General features: G+C 43.7%; 3 protein-coding genes across 6 annotated transcripts; 1 reads left to right on the top strand and 2 right to left on the bottom strand.

Annotated features, from left to right (window-relative positions):
• The first annotated feature begins 689 nt into the window (after positions 1–689).
• LOC119301762 lies at positions 690–5,684 on the top strand. Of its 4 annotated transcripts, none has more exons than XR_005147169.1 (7): positions 690–1,008; positions 1,753–1,899; positions 2,096–2,235; positions 2,852–3,852; positions 3,944–4,063; positions 4,483–4,599; positions 5,006–5,684. XR_005147169.1 is itself a non-coding variant. In XM_037578745.1 (4 exons), the coding sequence occupies exons 1-4, from the start codon at positions 903–905 to the stop codon at positions 2,865–2,867; spliced, it is 390 nt and encodes a 129-aa protein (XP_037434642.1). In that variant the 5' UTR covers positions 690–902; the 3' UTR covers positions 2,868–3,853. The 4 variants fall into 4 exon arrangements, 1 of the variants encoding a protein (XP_037434642.1); XR_005147170.1 differs by having other exon boundaries at positions 1,289–1,899; positions 5,107–5,684; XR_005147168.1 differs by having other exon boundaries at positions 1,289–1,899.
• Positions 5,685–6,358: 674 nt separating this feature from the next.
• Positions 6,359–7,215, bottom strand: LOC119297409. The gene has a single exon (XM_037575210.1). The coding sequence runs from the start codon at positions 6,963–6,965 to the stop codon at positions 6,573–6,575; it is 393 nt and encodes a 130-aa protein (XP_037431107.1). The 5' UTR covers positions 6,966–7,215; the 3' UTR covers positions 6,359–6,572.
• A 3,235-nt stretch (positions 7,216–10,450) lies between these two features.
• On the bottom strand, positions 10,451–11,826 carry LOC119301761 (zinc finger protein 8-like). Its single transcript, XM_037578744.1, has one exon. The coding sequence runs from the start codon at positions 11,640–11,642 to the stop codon at positions 10,737–10,739; it is 906 nt and encodes a 301-aa protein (XP_037434641.1). The 5' UTR covers positions 11,643–11,826; the 3' UTR covers positions 10,451–10,736.
• Between the last annotated feature and the right edge of the window lie 882 nt (positions 11,827–12,708).

Genomic DNA, 12,708 nt, shown 5'->3' with positions numbered 1-12,708 from the left:
TTTTTTTCCGGGCAGTAATTCCTTCGCCACGGATACATTTTTTGGTATTTTTCACGAAATTTCACGCGAAAGTAGATTGGAAAACCAGGTTTGACATCCCGAAATTTTAGATGTTTTTTGATTTTTTGAGAATTTTTTACGAATATTTTTCGTATAGGGGTGCAGAACACCCGAGAGCTCATGTGTATTTTCCACTCCCTTATAGTCTTTCTATAAAAAACACTTATTTTGGCAAAGCACACTCTAAGTAAATTACTAAGCTAAGACGAAATTTGCACAAGTCAAATTCTGATGGTCAACAAACCAACAAAGTGAAAAAAGATAGGTCATACATGCAAGAAGGTGGGAAGAACCCCAATAAAATTCAACCCCGAGAAGATAAGCCCACCATAGTGGATGGGGTAAGAGGGATTGGTCCACCTAGTCTATTGTCTCACTACCTCTTTCCTATTCGACCATGGACTCATTTACCAAAAATGACCTTTCCTGCGATTTTATAATCTCAAGGATAATATTGGTCATTTGTCAATGACCCCTAAACCCATTCACTCTTGAATAATACAACCCTTTAACAGTCGCTACAAAGGCGCACGAAGGGCTATGCCACGTGTCTTTTACTGTGACGAAGATGAAGGAAAAAGGTTAAAAACGCGTCCAGCCATCGATCCCCTCATTTTCCCCATCTCCCATTTTCTCTTCCCTGAGTGGCGGCTAGGGTTAGCGCGATCGCCGCCTCATCCCCGCACGCAACCTCTCCTTTCGGCTCTCCTCCGTGGCTCCGCCTCCTCCTCTTGCGGCATCCAACCCATCGTCTTCTCCTACTTCCCTCTCTTATTCTTCTGTGCCTCGACGAGGTGGGCAAGCCGGTGCACACACAAAGGGTGGTTGCGGCTACGGCTCCGATGCGGGCGCCGTGGAGGTGGAGTCGGAGCTGCAGCAGAAGGAGGTGGATGGCCGCGACAACAGCTTTAGCTTCGATGAGTTCCATCACCTCCATTGCTATCTCAGGTTCGTTTCGTTGCTTGCTTGCCGTTGGGTCCAATCAAGGCTCTGTTTTGGTTGCCTGGTTCGACGGTTCCACTCTGCCTGCGTCGATCTGGCATCTGTTTGGATTTTGGATCTGGAACATTTAGGAGGTTGTTCTGGATTGCTACGCTCTGTAGTGACATGATTCGTGTTTCATATCTTGCAAGAGATGAAATCGAGAGGCTGATGTGAATTCGTTTGTGTGTAGATTTTGTCAGTTATAGGATGGGGTGTTTATGAAGTTTCTCTTACTGTCCTGCAGGTTAGCCGATTGATGTATTTGATTGCTGGCCCTTTTGTGTTGGCTGATGGTGGCGAGATGAAATAAGAATTAAACCTGATGCTGGGACAATAAGTATTTGTACTATAGATCCACTAAACATTGTATTGAAATAGCAGGCTACATATCTATCTAATATGCATCTGTGGTACAAGGTGAAGCTTGTTTCCTGACAGAGAACAATAAAGATAAGTTGGTGACACAAAGTACTGAATAAAAAACACTTCTAATGATCTATATAATGTGAAATCTTTTTGTATGTGTAGATTTATCGAATAATATCATAATTCTGATTTGTAGTTTCCTTCTGTTGGGTATCTCACGTAGCATGATATGAAGCTTCTGAATAATTGGTTGCAGAGTTCTTGTATGTGTCTTGGAGTTCCAAACTTCACATTCATTGAGCTTAATTTTTATATATCGCTTATGTCTTTCCAGTCATGCAGTCGCAGGTTCTCCATTTCATGATTTTAATAGTTGACGGGGTGAGAAATTTCATGGCAAGAGCCATGGTTTATCTCAGATGTGTAAAGGGAAATATATTTGTTGACCCAAAAATCACACTACACTGTTGCAATTTCTCTGTCGAAAAGGTATGCAGAAGCCAATAGTACACAAAATATTTCTGTCGCCTAGAGATTTACTGGTTGTCTAAAAAAGCACCCAAAACTGATTGAAAAAGAAATAGATCCTGCTAAGTTGCATCCATTTGATATTTAGGGATGTTGCAAGATTGTACATATTCAGTTCCAATAAGAATAACATTTATCCCAACCTATGTCTTTGCAGTGCCTTGACGAAAGCAAAATTGGCCCCCCGTGCTATGATGACGCGAAGAATGGGACAATTTGCTCGATCAGTTTCAAATCAGAAACAAGAAATTTGAGAAATTCGTTGGATAAGTACTGATATGGTGCTTTTCTAAGAAAGTAGGCATACTATATATTTTTTCCTTACATACCACTATACTTTAGTAGTATTGGTATTTACTTTCTCATTTGCATAATGATATAGTCATTTATGGGCCTTTACAAATGAAGTGGTAATATTAGATATGGGTAATTGGGTCATGGATAATTAATTAATTATTGTCTCGTATTAACTCTGGAGCATCTTTAAATTTCTCAGTTATGTTTTCTAAAAGTTTTCCCTTCGTTATAAATGAGAAGCTAGAAAACAATACTATTTGTCTGTAACTTCTTAGTATATTCTGTTTCTTCCATGGGAGTTCAATTAGACACAGTCGTTGTTGCTTTTGTATGCTGGAACTTAGCCAAAGGAGGTTGCTTGGTTGATATATTATCTTAAAAAGTTCTACTGAGAATTTGGAATGAAGTGCTTGATTGGAAATCCCTAAGCAAAACTTTGGTACTGCTTCATTGGATACCGGTTACATTATGATGTATTGCAAATTTTCGTACTACTTATTTGATGAATTAATGCTTCTACATATTTGTAGGTTGTGTTAGTTGACTTTGTTGAAAGAAATGAATAATTTGAAAATAGCTGGCATGTTCTCTTAATCAAGATTATTTCTTGGTGCAGATTATATGATTATTAATGCAGGTCCATGCTCTACTCTGATGGCTGAGGTTGGATACACTTGCTACATGTTTATTTAATTTTATTCTATTGGAGGATTCAAACTCTAGACTGATGAAGTGGTGCATTTTGAATTTTCTTCTTAGATATTGTGAATGGTCTACTGAAGGTATCAATAATAATACATATTTTACATAGTCAAGATTCATACTTTCCTTATTACATGTTGGTTTATATCCCCTACATATGTGATGTGTGTTTAGCTTATCGACTATTCTTAAGTGAATCTTATGTGGTATTGCAGGACTAACTTTTCTTTAGACAATTTTGTAATCTTTAGTTCATTTTGGGTCATTTCCATTGCCTGTTAGTGTTTTTCGCTAGAGTGCTTTGCAGGCAGTTGTTTGAAATAGAACCTTCCAGCCATCTTACTTCTCCAATAGTACTTTCTTGTTGAGTTTGGTTGGACGTTCTCCAAAGTAAATTTGGGAGAACAATAAACCATACTTTCTATGTTTTGAAACTAGAGCTGGCCATGATTAATTCTTTTCAAGTTGATAGTCTATCAGAGTTTGAATTTGCTTTTGTATAGCAATATGGAAGTATATTATTTCATCATATTTTCCTAAAGTAGCTTCTGATTTGTTCACATTTGTAGAACTACACAATCTGCACATTCCTTCTCTTCTCCTAATCAATTTCATCTCAAATTAGGCTTTATCCCCTGATTAGCATTCTGAGCTACTTAAATTTCTTCGCCCACATGTTTGATTTAGGTTTTTGTTTAGACATGACAAATTTTTGCAAGTTATAGACGCCACGCCTGCCGCTGTCGGGGAGCTCTTGCCTGCGCTGCAAGCCTCATGACCTTGCAAACTCGCTCGTGCTGCTTATACGATACGGCCTCTCCCTACTCAGGATGGACTGCTTCGTGCAGATTCACTCTTCTTTGCCTGAAGGCTCCTATGTATCCAGGACCGGCACAAGGAAAATTCTGGGATGAAGTATGTACCATTTTCTTCAATATTTCATTTCCTTCAATATTTCATCAATGCATGGGTATAAACTGAACATTGTATATTGTGACCTATGTAGGAAAAAAAGCGAAAATGCAAATAGATGAGAAATCCCAACTTATTCCTTTGGCCATTTCTGTAACCAAAGCTATTGGCTGGCCAACACAAAGGAGCTGAAATTTCATAGCGACAAAAATAGGTATTTAATATCTTTTTCAGATAGTTCTCATTTATGGTAGTGGTTCTAGGTTTATATTCAGAATTGTTCTTTTTTGTAAAATTTTCTTGAAGAAATATGTGCGTACTGCTTCTAGAATTATATTGTACCATATTTTACCACCACCTGCCTGAACTTTTTGTTCCGAAGGTTGATCTTAATTTCCTGATATTGTCTACTCCGTATATTTCATAATAATAACTGATAATCCCTCTCTAAATTATCCCGGCCAGATTGCTATGTAGACAACTCTTACTGAATTGATCTATGTCAGCTCATGCTCTCAGTATTCTCTACAGATTAATTAGTTTGTTCATCCCAACAGTCTTATCTACATATATCTAACCACATCAGGAGTTCTGACATGTTTATAGCTGAATTAATCTTTATACATATGGCAGGTGCTGGAGGTACCATGCAAGCAAGCATGGCGACCGCGATCATGCTGCAGTGGCTGGGTATATCCCCTCCCGCTAGCTGAGGATGGGCTCGATGATGGGGCTCCTACCCTTACACAGGTATTAGCTTCTGCACTGTCTCTTTGTGTCTCTATTACCTTGCCTCCCCACTTATGCTTTGAATTTGCTCTTTGCTTGGCAAGATTAATGTGAGGTGTTTAATTTATGTTCATAAACTAAAAAAAATGATGCCTGGTGAGATTTTAGGTGTATCCACCAATAATAGCTCATGCTCTCAGTATTAACATTATTCCAAAGTATTAACATTATTCCAAAAGCTATTATTGGTGGATACACCTAAAATCTCACCAGGCATCATTTTTTTAGTTACTCCACTGCATGTTACTCCGTGTGAGGTGGGCTTAAATTTCTTGTTCAGGTCATGTGTTTCAAGAACATACATATGGATAATTTGAGATTTTTGGTCATTTGTATTTGGCTATTTCATTCTTCTATAAAACTGCAGGTATATTCCCACATTGAACTCGATTATTGCAATGATTGGGTTGATTTGGACATACTGTGCCTTGAATGACTTTTCCCGTTGGGCAATTCAAATGATGGAAGCCTCTTCGGACCCTTCCACCTCTCCGGCCTCACCACTGGAGACTCGGATGCGAGAACCGCCACTGCCGCCGCCGTGTCTGTCGGTGACGCTCACACAAGAATCCAGAGGCAGTGTACCATGGTCCTCTCCCTGAGAACAACAACTCTCTCATGATGCGGGACTGATGCCACCGTCCATGCCATGTTCTGGCTGATCCCCAAGGCTCCTTGCCGATGTCCAACCAGCGCCACACAGCCAATGGTACTGCCGACATGAGGACGCCCACCCCCGTGTTGATCGAGCTTTTTGACCTGAGCCTCATGGACAAGGTCATACGGGCATCTGATTTTGATTTGCTATGTGCTCTCTTTTCACAAGTGTAGCTTTTTGTCTCGTTTCATGTCTCGTTTGGGGGAGCTTCATGGTCATGTTCGATGAGCCTAGTTCGTCTCGGACTAACATTGAGGAAAAGTAGTTTGGAGAGGGTACCGAGGCGACTCGCTTGGCTATTGCTTGCGACTAAACCTCCCTCGACTGCTTCCTAACATAGCACTAGGTTTTGCTCCTTCAAGGTAATTAAACTTCTTTAAAAAACATCATTGTGCACACCCAATTAAAATGCTTGATGTGCTCATCTTACTAGCGATCGAAGCTATGCCGCATCTGTGAATTAGAGGGCGCCCAAGTAGTTCTTCATAGCAACAACATGTTTAGTGTTGGATCGGCCAGGACGCTCAAGGTGGAGTGGTAAAAAGGCTGCAGAGCAGCGGCGGTGGAACGACTGAACACTTGACAACGTTGAATGAGTTCATCGGACGGTTTCAAAAAATTCCATTTTTTTGTCTGAAACATTGACAAATGTTTAAATGGCTTACAAAATTTCAACACCAAATGACATTCATAGAAAATCTGGCAAAAACAAAAAACAAAATCGATGCTCACATTTTGGAGCATCGCTTTAGGTTTTTTTTGCTAGATTTTCCACAAATGTCATCTGGTGTTGAAATTTTGCATGCTATTAAACATTTGTCAATGTTTCACACAATTTTTTTAGGGATGTTTGAAATTTCTTGCCATTTTTTTTTTGATTTTGCTGTTCACCGGAGTTCATGTGAGCTCGGGATTAGAACAACACTTTCTATAGTATATACGCATCATTGAACACTTGTGATTCACAATCATTGAACCACATACGCGAATATATATAGATGTATTTTGGAGTGTAGATTCACTCAATTTAAATAAAAATCACGACGAGTAATTTGAACGACAGGATGAAAAGAAGAAACAAGACATTTGTTCTGTTTCCATTCCAATAATCAGCAAATCTTTACAAGGTTCTCGCGCGACGACATATATGTCTCGGGTTACCTGCGTAGTACACATGATTCTTGACATTTGCTAATGGAAAAAGCATGCTCCGCGACATCCCGATCCCGATCCCGGTTCCGATGGAGATCGATATCCATCAATCGTCACCCGATGACTAGAGCGCGAACCACTTCTCCCGGAAGTTGGATTGGTAGGAGACCATGACGATGAGCAGCACGAGCAGGAGCCCGACGCCCCACGGCGACCCCCCGGCGCGGTGGATGGAGTCCCTCTCCGGCATCGACATGGACATCAGCTGGTCGACGCGCCGCCCGTCGCCGTCGCCGCCCGACAGCAGCCGCACCGCGAGGAGCAGCGCGAGCGGCGACACCATGAGCAGGAGCTTGCCCTGGTCGGCGAAGGTCTCCGCCACCGACTCGTAGCTCATGTACCAGGAGAAGCCGAGGAAGACGAACAGCACGAGCAGGAAGAAGCACAGGTGCAGCGGCAGCTCAGGCGCCCGCAGGTGGCCCGTCGACGAGCCGCCGTTGCCGTACGCGTTCCCCATAGGTCACTGGCCTCGCCTACCACGGCTTCTTGATCGATGGAACCGAGGTGATGATTTTGCAGGTGGTTTTTCAGGGATTCGACGGTCGCCACCGATGGAGAGAGTTGGGGAGTGGACGATCGAGCGGGCGCTTATTTATACACGAGCCCGGGGCGACACGTGGCGAGCGCGCCGGCCAATCGGAGCGGCCGCCCCGGCGCGGAGCACGTTCCGGCGGGCCGGCCGGCCGTGGGGCGGCTGACACGGCATGTCGGCACGCACGCACGCACGCACGTGGGCTCCGCGGCGCGAGCGCTTTGCTTAGCCCGATCCCCGGCGCGTCGGGGCTAAGTAAAGCGCGCCCGTGCAGCGCGGGGGCCACCGGTCGGTGACGGTGGGCGCAGTGGGGGGAGCGTGCGCCGTGGGGGCGGAGGGTGCGCTGGCCGGTGCAGCAGCGTCGACGGGATCTGCACATTTGTTATCTGAGCCGGTGTCCCCTTCGGCTCTGGCGAGATCTGCGGCGTCCGCGTCGTTGGTGGTTAAGAAAGCCCATCTTAAGTGGATGCAACACGGCAGGTGTGTCTTCTAGTCGTGTTCGTGTGTATGATATCACTGGCCATGGCGAAAGATAACAAGATCTAGGACAGTCCACTGCAGCGCTATAGTATTTGTATTTGGTATTACTATACGGGCAACACGTACGTACGGATCGACCACTGTCCTGGTCCCTGCGTGATGCTCACGTGTGGCATGCAAGTTATCTCTCGTCGCATCCCTTTTTTGCACTTGTGTTTCGGACATGATCTGATCGACTGAAGCTATGCTTGCGAGTGCTGCTGCATTGTTTTTTTTTTGAGGGATGGTGCATAACTGCTGATTCGTTTCAGGGAGATTTTTTTTGGGAGGGGATTCGTTTCAAGGAGATGAAAATCAGAGGAACCGGCATCTTCTCAGAGTAAACTCAGCCCACGCAGATAGAGCAGGCCAAGACTCATTCATGACGAAGAATAACGCAAAGGCTATATCTCGCCTAAAGCGAGCCCCAAGGAAGACTCGCCTGAAGGATCATGCTAGTAGGTCGCGTCCTAGATCCAGAAACAGAACCGGTCTTCCACTAGTTTTTCGGGGGTTTTCTTGTTGTTGTTTTTCCTCGTTTTTTTCAGCGGCTTTTCTCCGTTTTCCCTTTATTTCTTTTTTCTTTGTTTATTTTTCTTTTTCACAAGATTTTTCATTTTCTGTCTTTTTGTATTCATTTTTCTTAGGTTTTGCTTTTTTCCCATGGTTTTCATCGGTTTTGTTTTGTTCTCTAGGGACTTACCTATGATTCAGTAGCCACAGGTGTTTACCTAGCATGTATGACAATCTTGTTTCTAACTGTGGCCCCACCTATGATTCATACATTTTCACTTATGGTTAAACTATGTTTGCTTGTGTACTTTTGTCTTGTTAAATTGATGCGGTCATGAGATGAATATACTCTCTTGATACTGAACTTTTTGTAAAATAAATTTATTTTAGATAACTAAAGTAAATGCACCTAAATGAAGATAAAAAAATTACATTGTTGGATATATCTTTTATTTTTCTCTTAGTGAGAGCACAATTTAAATATCTTCTGTTGAAAGTATATAGCCAAACCCATTAAAAAAATGTGGTACCATAATCAACCATACATACAATTTTTTTAAATAACACATACAATATGTTGGATGATAATTTTGAAGCTGGAGATTTTTTTTATGTTCCATACGGTACCTAATTTAGCAGTCATGTCACATCATTGATGTTTGTTTTGGGCAAATAGAAATGTGACATTTCATCTATGAACATCGATGTCCGTTAATTCCTAGTGTCCTAATTTTCCTCCCGGGCTCCCCATAGCCCCGTATTATATTTAATAAAATACATATAGTTTTCCATGAGTGTGGAAATCATATTTGTTTTTTTTCACAAAAATCCAAATGGTTTTCCAACAATATATATAGGTTTATCCTTCATTTTCAAAATTTCATTAGAAATATATTAATTTTGAAGCTACATATAGAAGAAAATTCTGTGCACCAACATGAATGGTAACTCTATTTCTGGATCACATATTGAAAATGCGTATCAATATATTTTGTATGTACATATCATACATCCGGAATTCTAAATATATACATTTAGATCTTTTTTTAAAATTGGCTGAGATTCCAAAATATAGTTTTTGATTCTTTACACCAATGTAGTGTATGTTTTTTTTGTTATTCATTCCTTGCTAGTTCCTAGTATTCATCATTCGTCTCTAAATTATGCGAACAAAAATGGTGGTGTCATTTATGTGTCTCTTTCCATTACCTACTACTCCCCCTGTCCCTAAATATAAGCCCTTTTAGAGATTCCAATAAAAACTACATACGAAGCAAAATGAGTAAAAATCTATACGCTAACATATGCCTATATACATCCGCATGTACTCCATATTGAAATATAAGAATTCTAGTTTTGTATGCAAGTGAGGTTAAATAAGTCACAGAAAACAAAATAAGTGATAAGGCAGGGAAGTGGATTTTCCGCCATTGGGAGCGTGAAAATATATGTACTGTATTGAGTTCGGCATGTACCAGGAAAAGTATGTGGAAAAATAATTTATTTGTGGTCTTGGTGAAGGAAAAAAGTTCATTATCCTTGCATGTAAGAGTGTTTCGATCTGTTATTTTCTGCTGCTCACAAACGAAATACGATTTTCACAAAAGTTGAAATCTAAAAACACACTTGAGTCATTTGTATATGTGATGTTTTTTTTTAAATTTTATGTGTGTGTGAATGTCATAGCGAATAGGTTAAGCAAACACAAGGACTGGTGGATGCGCATGTCACATTCACGCGCGGATGCACGCATAGACGATGTGCATGGGCAGGTGCTGTTACTGCTGTGCATGTTGCGAGTGCCCCTTCAGATTTGTGCACATGCATCACTGCCCAGCACAGTTTCCGTGGGCAACACACGCTAGTCTGCATTATGTTGCCAAAAGGAGGTAGAATCCACAGATGGATCCTAAATCTTGGATCCAAGGAGCACCCACTTTCGGATGCCCGAGAATAACAGTTCGACACTGTGGAGACAATCAATTCGGTAGCTGGGAAATGCATGCACGGTCAATTTGCAGGCAGGAATCATTCAAGTGGCAAGCAGCGCATGGACATTCGTTAGGCCGGCCTTGCGTCTTTGGGCAAAACCTCGGAGTAAATGCTGTCAGCAACCGCTAGGTGCTGCATGCTGGCGCTACTCCAAAAAGCAAATGATAAGGATAACTGTCAGCTAAAGTGGCAAAAACTGAATAGCATTTCGAGGATGGAGACAAGTCCCTAGAGGAAGAAAGGGCAACTTTTGGTTTGAATGGACAGAGAGACGCACCAGAAAATTAGTGCTAGGACAGACATATGCATCGGCCCATATATACCTATCGATGTGAAATTAGTAGAGGAGGATTAAAAATGGCTGGAAAATGTGCTTAATAAGGATATGAAAATGACAACACTCCCCGTTTTCCCTTTCGTTCCATTTATTTCCCCTCCGTTTTTCCTTACAAAGCAATCTAAAGCGATGCGAGAAGAGCAGGACGAATGAGTGCGTACTCTAGTAGGAGAAAGAAAAACACTGCAAAAAATTGACACCCAAGGAAAAAGAATCTCTCCGCTGATCGATCGAGCTAAACGAATTCACGAGCTAGAGGAAAAAAAAAGAGAATTAACCTTCGTTCTTAGGCTTCACGAGCCCGCTAATTAGTTAACCGCGCCGTTCTTGGAGAATTACAGGGTGAGATCCAGGCTCACGTTTGCTCTGTTCTCGGCGGCTTCTCCCCCGTGGCGCGCGGCCTCATGCTGCGAAGACGACGACGCCGATGACGCCGACGACGCCGAGCCAGCTGCTTGTCCTCTTCTTTCCCACGCCACCGCCATGTCATCACGCCCGGCAAGAGCCAAGGGCGTTGGCCGCTCTTGCCGCGGCGCTGCTGGTGTCGCCACGCTGACGCCCGGGACGCGCCAGAGCGCCGACGCCGGCACCGGGCTGCCGTTGATCGGCTGGGACACGGAGCCGGGGCCGCTGCCGTAGTACCTGGGCGCCGCCGCTGGCATGGTGGGCGCCAGGTGGTGGTGGTTGGACCACGAGGGGTAGTGCGGCGGCGGCTCGTAGCGGCCCATGTGCGGCGGCCCGGCCACGAAGCGGTGGTGGTAGCCGCTGCCGAAGGCGGGGTACGCGTGCGCCGGGTAGTGGCCTTGCATGGCCATGGCGCTCTGGAACTGCGCGCGCTTCGCGTGCTGCCGCTCCCTCTTGTGCGCGTTCTGGTGTCCCCCCAGCGCCTGCGACGTCGGGAAGTTCCGGCAGCAGTAGTGGCACTCGAACTTGCGGCCGCCGCTGCCGCCACTTGCACCGGCCGACGCCGATGCCGCCGCCGCCGCCTGGCCGGGAGCCGTGGAGCTGACAGCGGCAGCATCGCCGTCGGTGACGGAGGACGCCGCCCCGTCGGGCGGGAAGTCGAAGCCGAAGAGGCGGATGGAGGACGTGGGGCTCGACCCGCCGGCCTCCATCGCCGGGGGCGGCTTGGGCCGCACGAACGGGAGCTGCGAGAAGGAGTCGATGTCGACGGCGCCGTTCGCCGCGTCCCCGGGAAGGCTGTTCGTGGTGTGCTGCCCATCTTGCTCGCTCATGGCCATGGGAGAGCGCGAGCTGGCCTCACTCCTCCTAGCTAGGGTAAGCAGTGTCGTCGTGCGCTAGGGATGGAGGGGGCGCTAGGTAGCGCTGCAGCTACAGGGGATTCTTCTCTTGGTCTTCCTATACTGTTGCGCGATGGTAATATGTTGGGATCGATGGAGCTAGGGAGCTAGCTAGGCGCGTTGATGTATGGGCCATCTTGTTGGAGGGGTTAACTTCGGGTGGGGTGGGACGGGACCAGTTTTGAGGTAGGGTTGACAACGAAACTGTTTAATGTTTTTGTGTTGTTGGTCACACTGGAAATGTGCTATTGGTTGAACCATGTTATGTGCATCTTATGTAATATCTCTATTTCCATTCTATGCTCGAATAAATATTTGTTGTCGTTTTCGTGGCGGGTCTGTATTTATGTGCTGCACCAATCTAAAAACCGATCTGAATATGATGCATCATGATGCAAATGCATTATTTGCCAGAAAAAGAAGCGGGTGATAAATAAATAAAACTACTACTTAAGGCACAAATCATCCGAATTTAAATTTTGAATTTGTCTCAAGCCACCGCGTGATCTCACCTTATCCTCCTTCGGATAAACTAGCTTTGCTAAGATGCACCCCCATTTTCTAGTCAACTTTTCGACTAGTTCAACCAAACCAACGTCCTATTAGGACGAGTGTTTGTTTTAACCCTCAACTTTCGAGTGAGTGTACATATTATTGTCGAGAATTTTAAAAGTGGACAAGTCCTGCCCCATCACCTAAAATTTAGGTAAAATACTAACATGAAACCATCCCTAACTGGCTTTAGCCATTTATACTGGTCTTAGAAACTTGTCACCTATATGTGTCTCACATTGGTCATTCAAAAACCAGAATATAAAAAGAAGTTCCTTTTAAAGCTTCAAAATTATAAATATTTGCATCAATTAAAATATCAAAAAATATTTCCTTCATATTTAAAATTTAAAATAAATTATGCTCCCCTCGCCCCCCAAAAAATTGGAACTTGTACCAATGTTTTATATTTTTGTGAAAAAAACTAGAGAGTTATAGTTTCCATCAACTTTCC

This window comes from Triticum dicoccoides, chromosome 5A, assembly GCF_002162155.2.
Source record: "Triticum dicoccoides isolate Atlit2015 ecotype Zavitan chromosome 5A, WEW_v2.0, whole genome shotgun sequence".
Classification (NCBI taxonomy): domain Eukaryota; kingdom Viridiplantae; phylum Streptophyta; class Magnoliopsida; order Poales; family Poaceae; genus Triticum; species Triticum dicoccoides.
The sequence above is the reverse complement of the archived record's forward strand: the minus strand, read 5'-3'. Positions and strand labels throughout refer to the sequence as shown.

Coding starts and splice junctions, on each gene's coding strand:
- LOC119301762 (XM_037578745.1), top strand. CDS start 903: ATGCGGGCGCCGTGGAGGTGGAGTCGGAGCTGCAGCAGAAGGAGGTGG. Junction 1,009..1,744: donor CACCTCCATTGCTATCTCAG/GTTCGTTTCGTT, acceptor ATGTCTTTCCAG/TCATGCAGTCGCAGGTTCTC. Junction 1,900..2,095: donor GCAATTTCTCTGTCGAAAAG/GTATGCAGAAGC, acceptor ATGTCTTTGCAG/TGCCTTGACGAAAGCAAAAT.
- LOC119297409 (XM_037575210.1), bottom strand. CDS start 6,965: ATGGGGAACGCGTACGGCAACGGCGGCTCGTCGACGGGCCACCTGCGG.
- LOC119301761 (XM_037578744.1), bottom strand. CDS start 11,642: ATGGCCATGAGCGAGCAAGATGGGCAGCACACCACGAACAGCCTTCCC.